Source organism: Nothobranchius furzeri, chromosome 8 (assembly GCF_043380555.1).
Source record: "Nothobranchius furzeri strain GRZ-AD chromosome 8, NfurGRZ-RIMD1, whole genome shotgun sequence".
Taxonomy (NCBI): Eukaryota; Metazoa; Chordata; class Actinopteri; order Cyprinodontiformes; family Nothobranchiidae; genus Nothobranchius; species Nothobranchius furzeri.
The window spans coordinates 78,627,202-78,640,831 of NC_091748.1; the positions used below are offsets into that span (position 1 = coordinate 78,627,202).

The following is a 13,630-nucleotide window of genomic DNA, read 5'->3' on the forward strand; positions in this document are numbered from 1 at the left end:
GTTTTCTTATGAAAATTGTTGCAAAGAGATATAATTAAACTTGATTAACACCAGAGCCAGGCGCACTGCGCCGTTGTCTCCGTCAGTGTAAATGAGGGAAAAACAAAATGATCGGATCCTTTTCTGACCTTCCCCACCTACAAAGTTTAATTACAACAATCAAACGTGACAGAGCCTGGATTTGTATTCTGAACAGTCTAAACATGTTTTAAAAAGAAACGTATGACAAAAGTGGCACCTGCTCAGTAAAACCACCAACAGGGTGAAAAATATCTAAATATTGTAGCAGAGACGGGCTACAACTTCTGGATCCACTTTATATAAATCGTTTTATTGATTATCTTCTAATGAAAGATAGCTTTGACGTACACGAGCGACCGGTACCGGCTGCTGTCACCTGTTGTGAGCAGCGCTCTGCTGTCTGAGGGTAGGCCCCGCCCACAACGCCGCGGCTCCCAGTGTTTTCTTTACTGTGGGAAAAGGGTAATAATGGCTCTTTGATGGGAACAGGTTGCCGACCCCTGGTCTAAGGGTACCCAGGCAGCAACCGTTGATCATCGCCCCCGAGGCAGAGGGCCCCCACGGATTAAACACTGGAAGAAAGATTAACAAAAAACAAAATATTAAATAACAAGAGCTAATATAATAGTAAATGTAAGTTAATAAGTAATGAATTAAAATGTAATAAATATTAAAATAATACAAACAGTGATAAAATGCAGTCAATTAAAATATGCATCCAAAGCAAGTAATCTACTATAATTACTAATAATCAGTTAAAAGTAAAAAGTCTTAAGCCCGCTCTTAAAAACATGAACGTTCTCTACGGCCCTGAGGTCCTCCGGCGGCCTGTTCCAGAGGCAAGGCCTGTAATAGTGGACAGATGCCTCGCCGTGTCCAGACTTTAGGGATAACCAGGAGGTGGCTGCCAGCGGCCGCGAGGGTTCATCTGGTGAAAGTAGGTCTGAGAGATAAGAAGGCCCAAGTCCATTCAGACACTTAAAAACCATTGAAAGTCGAGACTCGGGAGCTTCTGGATGAGGGGCAGTTTTCAAAGTCTATAACCTCCCAAAATTTCCATAGAAGCACCCAAAAGTGTAGCTAAGTTGAATTTACACATCTCCACTATCTTCTGGTGAGAAGTAATAACTTTATGTTTGGACTTTGGTGCTTAAAGGGTTGATTTTACCGACCTAGTGCTATGGTTCTGATTCATTTCTCTCACTGTTTCGGTGTTTGACCTCGGCTTTTCTTCATTTTCAGTTTCGGCCAAGACTTTTCCTTCCGGTGCATCTCCAAAACACACGTCCTATCTCATTCCTGTATGTACACCCAATAGGGCTCTGAGGTGAAACAATCAGCTGGTAGAGCCTCGGGTCAGAACCAAACATGGTGGAGATGCATTTAGTGGATATGGAATCAGGGTCCCCATGACCTCAGATGTGCCCCAACCCTAGTGTTGTTTAGGCCCTGTCCACACGTAGCCGAGGATCTGCCAAAACGTAGATAAGTTTCTACGTTTTGGCCTGTCATCCACACGAAAACGGAGTTTTTTCACACGACAACGGATCTTTTTAAAAACTCCGGCCAAAGTGAAGATCTGCGTTTTCTCCGTTTTGGGTGTCTGCGTGTGGACGGACAAAACCGGAGTTTTAAGGTCCGCAACGTCACTTTCCGCTACAAAAAAATGCTGACATCACGTGTGCGACCTGTGTTTACACTAGCCGACATCATGGATGCCCTCAGAGCTGCGCTCGCTTTATCAATTGTCCAAGCGCTTTCTGCTTGTTTGTTTTTGCAAGCAGAATTACTGCTCCTTGTGGAAGACCACAGACGAAGGACGAGGTTAAGAACGGGGGAAGTACTGCCGCCTACAGGTCTGGCATGTCCTTAACAACGTATTTATCCAGGTACGTGTGGACAGAGTTTTTTTTAAAACGAGGTGGTGTGGATGCAAGTTTTTGGAGGGGCGGATATTCGTTTTTAAAGAACCCGGCTACGTGTGGACTAGGCCTTAAAAGCCCTCATGTACTCATCAGCCTTTACATGAATGGTTTCTTATGCTCCACTGTAATCTGTGATGTAACTTTGCCTTCTCCTTTATCTCTAAACTGTAATTCTATCCGAGTGTATTTTGTGTTTTTGTGTGTTTTCATATCATGTCCTGATGGCTGTAAAGCACATTAAACTGCCTCTGTTACTGAATCGTGCTCTAGAAATAAAGCCGCCTACATTAAACTGATTCATGTAGAAATTTTCAGAATAAAACAATGATTTACACGACACAAACACGTCGTTTGCGCTTTCTTTATTTTTTATTTATTTTTGTTTGTTTTTTTCTTCTCACTTCTGCTTTTGGCACTACATAACAGGGGCGACACATTAGATTGTTTTTAAAACAAACATCTATTCAAACCTTCACCTTCAGCAAGCAAAGTATGAATCCAGCTAATAAAAATAAAGGTTTCCATTGTCCCTCCGTACTTTACACGTAAAATAAAAACACTTTTGGACCCCCTCAAAAACGGGGGTATTAAAATACTTTGACATTTGTATCACAAATCAATGTCATGAGACCAAAAACAATAAAACATAAAAACTGTACAAAAAAGATAAAAATCTTGAGGTCAGGTGATGCAAAGAGAACCCGATTTCTGATTGGTGACTGACCGTAAAACCAAAGTAAAAAGATCATTTCTTCTGCTGGATGAAGTTCAGATTGACTGGGTGTCGGACATGAGGAACCAGCGGGAAGTTTGGGTTCGGATGCACCACAGAACCTTTAATAGGAGAATCGGATCAGAACCTCGGATGGAGTCGACATCTCCTACATGAACATGAAGCTGGTTATTTCTGCTGACCTTGAGCCATGAAGCTCTTCCCCGGCCGGAAGTCTCCGGCTCCCTGCTGGATGAAGTTCTGGGGTATCTGGTAGTGCCAGGATGGAGAGAGGGTGTACTGGGGGGGTTTGTTGTGCTCCCATAACCGAGAGCCTTGGCTCACACCTTCAAACTGGATCTGATGGCCGGACTCTGGAACCAGACGTTGAAAACAAACAATGCAGTGACAGAAACCCAGATAGGGTTCACAGATCATCTCCAGGGGCCTCATGCATCAACCGTACGTACGCACAGACCTGACAGGAACCTCTCCTCCGTCCCCACCGCGTTCATGACCTCTGACACCTGTTTGGTTCTTTTGCACTTCAGCAGAAAGTGTCTCGATCTCACAAGTTTTCTTTTTTCCAGTAGAACGCAGGAATCCCCTCAATCCCCTCACGTAGCAGCATGACCATATATGGTTAACTGAGGGCGTTCCTGTATGTAAATGACTGAGAACAGACACGAGCACCTGGGTAGCACAGGTGGGATTCGTGACAGACGAGTGCGGAAAATCGTGCGTACGAGAGAATGCTGCACGTTTCATGAATCAGGATTTTTACAGTTCGTACGAACTTTCTAATTTTCCTTTATAGGAAGGAATTCAGGGATTTTTCTACGAACGTTTGATGCATGAGGCTCCATTTTACAGCAAACCAGCAAACTGGGAAGGTGTGAGAAAGAAAAGAAACGGTGGCAAGTAAAACCAAGTTTTATAGTTACCAAAAAAACACAATCGCCTTAGAAACAGAGGCTCTACTAAAAGAACTACTGTTCTCTAATGCTAGACTTTTAGCCACTTTTAAAGCAACAAAGGGAGTCGGGCTAAAACAAGCAGGAAACGGGACGTTTCTCTATCCGGGTACTCTTCTGAACCAGGGCTGTCCAGATCAGATCGCGTGGTTCTAGACTCGATTTGAGTCAGATAAACACCTTCCCTGCTGGTGGTGGTCGGAGGGACCGGTGGCACCCGTCAGCGCGCCCCAGGGCAGCTGTGGCTACACTGTAGGTCATCATCACCGGTGTGTGAATGGGTAGATGAGTGACGGTGTTATAAAGCACCTTGGAGGGGGGTTATATCATATCTGGTCAACTTTTATTCAAAAATGATACCTGCCATTCCCACCTATAACCCTCCCACTGTCCTAATGGGTGTGACCCCGCGAGGACTGATCAGGACTGATGGTAGATCCCTTGAGGTCCACGTGGCAGGGGTGAGGTGGTGCTCAAGGTAAAAACCATCAATCCTGATCAATGGTACACTTTCCTCGTGGGGTCACACCCATTAGGACATTGGGAGGGTTAAAAAAAAGTAAAAAAAAGTAGTCAAAACACAGCTATTTAAGGCAATGCGGCTTGTATTTCCTGAGTCAGTTAACCAATTAGCATTTTGAGGCATCATGAAGTACAATTAAATAAACTGGCAGACTTTATATTCACGTTTTTAGGCTTAATTATTTGTTTATTTGATATAAAAACACCAGAGTTGTGAGTTTTCTCGCCTGACTCGTCTGTGTGGTGTTCAACAGTTTGCGATGCGGGGCATTGTGGATTACCTTGATGGCCCAAGAACGCAGAAGGGCGTGCCGACGCATCCTCCATAAAACGGGTTAGGGCTGTACAATATATCGTAAATACATCGTTATCGCGATATCAGCACGCACAATATGCATATCGCAAAGAGCAGATCAATATCGTAATGAACGGTCAGCTCAAATGTTTGCTACACATGATGCAATCTGTCAATCAAACGGAAGCGTGATGTTTTTTAACAAATCAGAGATCTTCACCCATTTGGCCAATTGGGTGGGTTCTCACAGGTCAGATGCCCGCCCCCGAGGTGGACGGCGCTTCATTTAGATGGTTAGCAAACACCTGAGTTAGCCTTGTTCTGCGTTGTCTGGGATCCATTGATCGCCTTTTCTCTTCCCCTTTCCTCACATCTGTTGCTTTTCTCATTTTTATGACTTTTTAATTTCTTTGTTTTTGATTATTTTTGTTTCCGAGTTGAGTTTTTATTTATCGCATGTAATATCGTCATCGCATTATTAATCACTGTTACTGAATAGCGCAGGTTTACCTAATATCGTGCAGCCCTACAACGGGTGGAACAAGAACACATCCAGAAGGTGTGAGAATGCTCGCTATGGTGCGTACTCAGGGCGGGAACAGTACTTGGGCCAACGTTGATGACGTTTCAGAAGAGCACGCCGAGAGAAACGGCCCGTGGTTTAAGACAGCTCATTTGGCAGATTTGCTTTTGTAGCTATAGTCTTAAAGTTGGAACGAGGAGAAAGGAGGAGAACAGTTGGAGAACCTCATTGTTCTGCTGTGTTTAGTTATTTTATGTATGGGTTTTTCTAATCTTTATGAGCCTAAATAATGTCATTGTTACTAAAACCCTTATTTGTCATTTCAGTACGTCTATCTTTTTTACGTTCGTACTGTTTGTCATCTAATTTCATTTTCTTTAGTTCTTCATTAAACACAGGGCTAGAAGCGTTTGTTACCTTTGCTCACGTTTGTACGTTTGGACTACCGCTTTCGTCAGAGCCACCGCCGGATGTTGGCGGCGGCGCTTCCTTTTTGTCTGCGGGATAGGACGATTTCGCCCTCCGCTGCCCGCGCCTTCTCCGCTGATCACCGTGTCCCATGAGTGGTCCAGGGTGTAAACTCCTTCGTCCCTGTTCATGGTCCTGGGCCCGTCTTGTACGGCGGTCTGTTCTGGCTGATTTCTTCGTGCTTTTGCTGCTCCTGTGTGTCTTTGACTTGTTTCTGTCTCACACTCCTGTTTAGGTTCTGTTTCTCGTGTGTCGAGTTGCGTCCTGTTGTCCGACGTATGTTTTATTGCAAAGTTTGTGTGGTATTTCATATAAGACTCCACATTTCACTGCTGGAAGAACACATGGGTGAACGCAGCGACAGAAATTCAAAAGATGGATCAAAGAAACAATAGAGATGAGGAGACGTGAACCCAGGACACCATGAACAGCGACGAAGGAGTTTAAACCCTGGACCACTCGTGGGAGGAGGAGGAGAGAAAGAAGAAAGAAGAAGAAGGAAGAAAGAAGAAGAAAAAAAGAAGAAGAAAGAAGAAGAAGAAAAAGAAGAAGAAAGAAAGAAAGAAGAAGAAGAAAAAGAAAAAGAAGAAGAAAGAAAGAAGGAAGCTGAAGAAAAAAGGAAGAAGAAAGAAGAAAAAGAAGAAGAAGAAAAAGAAGAAAGAAGGAAGAAGAAGAAAAAGAAGAAGAAAGAAGAAGAAAAAAGAAGAAGAAGAAAAAGAAGAAAGAAAGAAGAAGAAAAAAGAAGAAGAAAGAAGAAGAAGAAAAAGAAGAAGAAAGAAGGAAGAAGAAGAAAAAAGGAAGAAGAAAAAAGAAAGAAGAAGGAAGAAAGAAGAAGAAAAAGAAGAAGAAAGAAGAAGAAGAAGAAAAAGAAGAAGAAAGAAGGAAGAAGAAGAAAAAGAAGAAGAAAGAAGGAAGAAGAAGAAAAAAGGAAGAAGAAAAAAGAAAGAAGAAGGAAGAAAGAAGAAGAAGAAGAAAAAGAAGAAGAAAGAAGGAAGAAGAAGAAAAAAGGAAGAAAAAAGAAAGAAGAAGGAAGAAAGAAGAAGAAGAAGAAAAAGAAGAAGAAAGAAGGAAGAAGAAGAAAAAAGGAAGAAAAAAGAAAGAAGAAGGAAGAAAGAAGAAGAAAAAGAAGAAGAAAGAAGAAGAAGAAGAAAAAGAAGAAGAAAGAAGGAAGAAGAAGAAAAAGAAGAAGAAAGAAGGAAGAAGAAGAAAAAAGGAAGAAGAAAAAAGAAAGAAGAAGGAAGAAAGAAGAAGAAGAAGAAGAAGAAGAAGAAGAAGAAAATATCATTTCTAAAGCGCCTCTCAAGATAAAAATCACGAGGTGCTTCACAAAAACAAAACATGTAAAAAATATGAAAAATAATTTGGAAAATGGTTAAAAATATATTTAAAATGAGCAAAAATAGACAATTGTGATAAAAAAAAAGTGTAACGAAAGAGAGAGAGTGAACAGGAAAGAGGGAAATCAGTGGATGCTGAACCTTGTGGGACACCATGGGTAAGAGAGGTGGTGGAGGACCTAAACTTGGAGACGGCCACAGAAAAGGAGCGTTCAGAGAGATAAGAGGAGAACCACTCCAGAGCAGTTCCTGATAGGCCTACCCAGTCTCTCAGCCTCTCCAGTAGCAGGTGATGGTCAACAGTGTCAAAGGCTGCAGTCAGGTCCAGCAGGACCAGAACCAGAACAGTTATGATCAGCGGAGAAGGTGTGGGCAGCGGAGGGTGATATGGTCCTATCCTGCGGACAAACGGAAGCGCCGCCGGCAACATCCGGCGGTTGCTCTGAGGAAGGCGGTAGTGAACATCAAAACATGTGAGCAAAGGTAACAAACCCTCATCGCCCTGTGTTCAATGAAGAACTAAAGACGATGAATTCAGTCCATTTACCTAAATCATTACAGGTAAGACTGGTCGTAGCACCAGAGCAGGGTACGCCTATTTTAATCCCAACTTTATTCTGGAAAATCTAAATCTGACTTGTTGATAAATATTTGGTCTTTCATGTTCTTAGTGACCCAAACAGGCTGCCGTAGAGACTCTGTTGGCATCAGCAAAATGAAATAAATGAAAATAAAGCCACCGTCTGGGTTCAGGAAGAATAGAAATGAGTGATGAAACGAAAGGTGGAGACACCAAAGGTCACCCGTGAGTACCTGACTTGAGAACAGTGCCATTACCCATAAGAGACCCAGGATGTGCCAGGTGGTTGTGCCAGTGTCCTTCCCGGCCCGGCCCCCCCAAGCCCAGCTGTCTTCCCGCCGGCTGGGCGAAGATGATGCTCGGGTCATTCAGGTTCATGGGGCTCGGGTTCCCTGTGCCTGTGGGACTCCCGTTGCCCGAAACCGAACGCAGGGCAAATTTCAGGCCGGCCGGGGAGGTGGCGGTGGCGGAGGACGACGTAAGGACCGGACCGTGGATGGGCCAGGAAGTGGGGGGGATGTGGACCTGGTGAGGAGCCTGTCCCTGGGCCTGGTGGGATTGAGGGGAGGGAAGAATCCCCAGAGCAGACAGAGTCCCGTGGTGGTACTGGCCCGGATGGGCGGTGGGAAAGCTAAAGAGAGATAATGGAACCTGGGCGTGGGGAGGCGTCTTCTGGGGACTGGCAGAACCGGTCTTGTTGTGGGAAGGCTGAGGCGAGCTGGAGGACAGAGACAAGCTCTGGGGGGAGTAAGGCGGCGTCTGTCGACTATCAGACTGGAAACAGGAAGGAGAAGCAGTTTGAGTCCACGAGGAGGATTCTACCGAACACAGACAGCTTTACACACACTTGATACGCCTGAAATGTAGCCTAGTGAACTAGACCAAATTCTTGCTTTGCAAAGAATGGTCTAGGCATGCTCCATTGGAACCTCAGCAGCTCCTACCAGGACTCTGGCTAGCCAATCACAGCTCTCTAGAGGGGTTTCAAACACACAAAGAGCTGTGATTGGTCCATAATGGTGGGCCAATCATAGCGCTCTATCTGCTTAGTGAACAAATCACAGAGCTTTATCCGCTTTGTGGGCCAATCAGGGCACTCTATATGCCTGGTGGGTGGGATGATGCAACAGAGTGAAACAAGAGAATGTCACATTCATTGTCCAGTGGAATGCGGAGATCATTTGAAAGACAACGGTAGAACCCGCCCCACAACCGAGAGCTGTCAATGGAGCGTGGCCAGACTAAATAATACATTTATTTAGTCTGGCTTGCCAGGCTACCTGAAATGTGCTTTTGGCACACGTTTGAAATCATTCAAGTGTAGGAGTCGTCTCAGTCGCTCATCAGCGTCTCATCAACCAATCAGAAATCCACTAAATAAACCGGTTTAGCACGATGGGTAGCAGCTTTACGAGAGCCAGATCGTTCCATAGGTGGTTTTAATGATCTTTCCTCTGATCTGCACCGGGACAGACGGAGATGCTTACGGATCAGACAAAAAACTTTCAGGAGCATTCCTGCAACCACCTGAACGGTCATTTGGCTCACAGATGTAACCAAGCTTCTGCAAATGTTGGTTACCATTTCAAACTCCTTCAAAACACTAAAAATTCAATAAGGTCAAGCACTTTACACGGATTTTAAACAACCAGAAGAGCTGGGCTTTAATAACAGGGAACTTCCCCTTTCTTAGGAGGCAGAGGCAGAACTCGGAGGGTTTTACTCACACATTCAGAAGGCTGTCTGCTTCTGCCGGGACCGTCTGAGCTACTCTGCGGGATTGGGATGGACTGGGAGCTCGCCACAGCTGGAACCATGTGAGGAGCTGGGAAAGAATAAGAATTATAATCTGTTAATCCAGGAGGGGCTGCGTGAGAAAAGACTCATTGGAGTTGGTGGAGGAACTTCCCAAACATCTGACTCACATCAAGTCTGGAGCAACAAGAAAAGGTATATATACTATACCCGTATAGTCTGGACTACCGGGGTGGGGGGTGGGTGGGGGGACAACACAGTCACCAGATCTCAACCCGATAGAGCATCTTTGGGATGTGGTGGAACGGGAGCTTCGTGCCCTGGATGTGCATCCCACACATCTCCATCAACTGCAAGATGCTGTCCTGTCAACATGGCCGACATTTCTAAAGATGCTTTCAGCAGCTTGCTGGATCAACGCCACGTAGAATTAAGGCCGTTCTGATGGAGAAAGGGGTCCAACACCGTATTAGTGTGGTGGTCCTGATAGTCCTTTAGGGAAGTGTATTTGAAGGAACAGCAGGGTTTCCCCAGCGCTTTATAAGCCTGGCAGCCCGCCAGGCTTTGCTTGGCCATGCGCCAGGCTAAGCGTCATGCCCCGCCCCCTCCCCAACCCTACCGTGTCCGCTGACACGAACGGCGCAACGAAACTAGAGCCCTCCATCAGCTGATACTGGTGAGAAACAGCAGCGGAACGTTTGTTTTGGTTGTTTTGGCGTTGACGTCATCCTAGCGCGCAACGTTCTGTCACTCTTAAAAAAAAACAGTGAAAACGCTGAAAAACGCTGGCAGCGAATGAGTTAACGGTTCCATATCACACGATTTTACACCGTGGAGAGCAAAGGTAGGCACGGTGCAAGAGAAAACACTGTCGAGATGTTATTTATCTTAAATATGATTCAGTCTGAATTTATACCCAGGAATAAAAAGCTTGGTTTCAGTGAAACTCCACCCACACCTGCTCCAACAAAACATGCCTACAACAGCATCTTAGGCGGTCAAGCGCTGCATTAGCTATGGTAGTCCAGTGGTAAAGGTGTGGGACTACCATCTCAATTTAGCCACGTGCTGATGCGGGTTCAAATCCCTGGTATGCATTTATTTAGCAGTTTAGTTTTTATAGATTAACTTCTTCAAATATTTTCTCTCTTAAGATCTTTGAATTTCCAAGCATCATTTTAGTTGGTCTGCTCTGCTCATCTCACATGGACTCACACTGGCTAAATAAAAAAATACAGATTAGTCCACAGACTCTAAACTGTTTACCAGTAAAGGGTTGAAAACATCATTCTGACAAGTGTAGGTGAGAAAACAGAAAACAGTTGCTGCTCGGACCGGGACGCGAACCTGCACAAAACTACACGCTAGCCCAGAACTCAAACCACTGGACCACCAAACCTGCACCGTGACACGGGTCGCCTGAGCCACGTTTGAGCTAAGGGACAGGTTTCAGGCCAGAGACTAGCTCCAGGAGAGGAGCAGGCCTCGATGATGAGACTAGCTTTCAAGGCTTTACAGGATTTTTACAGTAAAGCTCTGCATTTGCAGCTGAAACAGGAAAACGCATGAATGCAGCCAAAAATGGGTTTGAGGGCTTTTTTTTAATTTCACGTTGTAAAAAGCTTCAAAAGGTGGATTTTCCATGATATGGCCCTTTTAATTCCACACCCCCCAAATTAGTGTCTAAAACATATAAGACAGACAGTCCAATATCCGTTCACACAGCAAAGTGGGAGGGGGAACCATCAGTCAGCTCTGACCAGAGCTTCTGGTCTCACTTTGCTAGCTGTAAGAAGCATTTTTCAATATTTGTGGTGTTTTACTCTGTAAATATTCTGAGACACCTTTCTCAGTGGTCTAGTGGTAGAGTGTCCGCCCTGAGACTGGGAGATCAGGGTTCGATTCCTGGTCGGGTCATACCAAAGACTTTGAAAAAATGGGACCCAATGCCTCCCTGCTTGACACCCAGCATTAAAGGGTTGGATTGGGGGGTTAAACCACCAAATGGTTCCCGAGCGCGGCTGTGTCTGCAGCTCACCGCTCCCCCAGAGGATGGGTCAAATGCGGAGAATAAATGTTGCACACACACCTGTGTGTGTGACAACTAATGGGACTTTAACTTTAAATATTCTGGAATGTTCTGATCATTTTATGCTGCTGCTGCTCAGGTCTCCAAGAGGGCTGGTGTCTCCATGAGAGGAGGGCCGATACGGGAGCTTCCGTTATGATCTCCTGGGCCTCTGGTTGACCCTACCCCCAGGGTGATGCTCTGCAGCGCTTTGGGGGAGGGGGCACATCTGCGGTGGCCCCCCTGGGGGTCTCCATGCATTGGAGGGATCTCTGGATGTCTGGGGCTTGGATCTCCTCCATCCTCCACTGGTCTTGAGTGGCAGGTTTGTGGCTCCTAGCAATCAATATTGGACACTCCTGTAGAGAAACCTTGCATCCAACATGCAGCCCTGATGATTAAGTCCCTATGGCGAGGCGCGGGAGAGGACGAGCTGCTGCTGCGGAGGAGGAGGCACAGAGCACGGATCAGCCCTGCTCTCTAGTAATGAGGATTGGGAGGAGGCGGGGCGTGCTAAGGAGGTAGAGCAGGAGGGAGCGAGAGAGACGCTACCAACCAGGTGTGTGGAACCGACAGACCAGTGGGTGCACCCCGGTAACAGGCTTGTTACGGTCACCTCTGGTTTTAAATCCCACCTCATTGCTGACGGCAGTAACTTTAATCACCACAACCTTTGTGGGTGTTGGTGCATCACGGTACTCAGACGCCTCTTTAAACCCTTCCTTCCTCAGCACCTACGTTTCTGACGTATATCTGAGGCTGATCGCAGCCGGGATCAACTCCAGCTGGACGGGACCGAAACAGGCCAGATGTTCTAACAGTTCTGAGTTTGAAAAAGGGATTTTCACACAGACACAACACACCAGGGATGAGTTGAAGCAGCATGTCTCTCTGCGTGTGTTCTTTGCTGCCAGACGGTTTCATTTCCCTCAAAAATCACCGCTGAGACGTGTACTTAAATATCGTACAGGTGTTTGGTACAGCTCTGCACTGCGGCAATCAGAAAAGCAACGGTAAGGTCTTGCTTCATGGTGCAACGTCATTGGACGGCCACGTGTCTATGACCCGCCCAGACACGGACGTCGCCCTATTAGAATGCTGCCTGGCTGAAGGTTGAGGCGAGAGCTAATGCAGAGCAGTGACCCCGGCTAAACGGAGACTCCACTGCAAGGGCTGGAGGCGTGCGAGGACGGGAAAGTACAGGAGAGAAGCGTCTGGTTTAAACATCCTTTAACTGTTACAGCACATAAAACATGAATACACGGATCCGTTTAGGAATAAGGAAACAAGACAATAAAAGTAGCCAACAGGATAAATAACAAACAACAGAAACACTCCGAGATCAAGTCAAACACAAGTCCGGACTGACCCGGCGGCCCGGCGCTCCTCTGCTTGAGGTGGTGGTACTCAGGACAGTCCCTCCGCACGTGGCCGATGTCTCCACACTGGAAACACCGTCGATCCTTCAGCTCCCGCTCCTCCTCTTTGGCGTCTTCATCTTTATCATTTTCCTTCTTCTTCATTCTACACAAATAAAGAAACCACACCTAACTTTCAGTTCCTCATCGACGTGTTGGGAGTCAGCAGGCGTTTGTTTAAGTCAACCGGGCCGCACTAACCACTGCCGCTTACGTAGACATCAGTCAGAGCGTGCTCAAGCATTTAGGGACGTACCTCGACCGACGCAGAGCAGGTGACCTATTTCAGGACAAATAAGCCTTTAAAATATAAATATATGAAAACTAGAGTTGCAGCGACACGACAATTCTTGGCCGAAACCAGAAATGAGGAAACTGAGGCCAAAAAACCAAAAGAAATGAATCAGTTACAAACCATGAAGATGTTTATGTAGCGCTGACATAACAACAACGCACAATATAAATAAAAACTCTAATGTTTCACTTGACCCCACTAGAGTACAATAAACAACAAACTACCATTAGAAGTAATAATTATAAATGTACAGGAAGAGCAAAATAAACCCTTTAAGCACCAAAGTCACGATATTGTTTTTAACTCGTTCACTGCCAGTGACGACTAAAGTCGTCATTTGCATTTTTTTTTCTGTGTGGGCGTCGGACGAGCCCCCGCACCGAGAGAACAAACATCTCAGCTCTAAAGCCGATCTTCATCCGCATACGTCACACGTCACGTGATCAGGAAGCAGAACATCCACGTGTTAGGAGATCGTTTTGGGCCGCAGCTGTAAAAAAAGTGAGGCGCGAACCGGAAAAGCTTCTGCTGATCACAATTCAACAACGGATTATGAAAGAACGGATAACGCTCGAAACGCGTGGATTCTTCCTGATGTAAGAGATGAGTCTCCGCTTTGTTTGGTTGTTTTGGCGTCGACATCATCCTAGCGCGCAACGTTCTGTCACTCTTAAAAAAACAGTAAAAACGGCGAGAAACGCTGGCAGCGAATGAGTTAAAGAGCCAAGCTGCTAATA

The 13,630-nt window shown here is 45.7% G+C and overlaps 1 protein-coding gene across 4 annotated transcripts in view; it reads right to left on the bottom strand.

Annotated features, from left to right (window-relative positions):
• Positions 1-2,293: 2,293 nt before the first annotated feature.
• tut4 (terminal uridylyl transferase 4) overlaps positions 2,294-13,630 on the bottom strand; it is a 41,694-nt gene continuing 30,357 nt past the window's right edge. Inside the window, exons 26-30 of one of the 4 annotated variants that reach the window (XM_015971260.3) lie at positions 12,550-12,704; positions 9,085-9,182; positions 7,615-8,131; positions 2,862-3,032; positions 2,294-2,780 (exon numbers count right to left, since the gene is read on the bottom strand). In XM_015971260.3, the coding sequence (XP_015826746.1) occupies positions 2,692-2,780; positions 2,862-3,032; positions 7,615-8,131; positions 9,085-9,182; positions 12,550-12,704 (1,030 nt within the window). In that variant the 3' untranslated portion in view covers positions 2,294-2,691. Of the gene's footprint in view, positions 2,781-2,861; positions 3,033-7,590; positions 8,132-9,084; positions 9,183-12,549; positions 12,705-13,630 lie in introns of all 4 variants that reach the window. The other 3 variants (XM_015971259.3, XR_008566111.2, XR_011521443.1) reach the window with 3 other exon arrangements.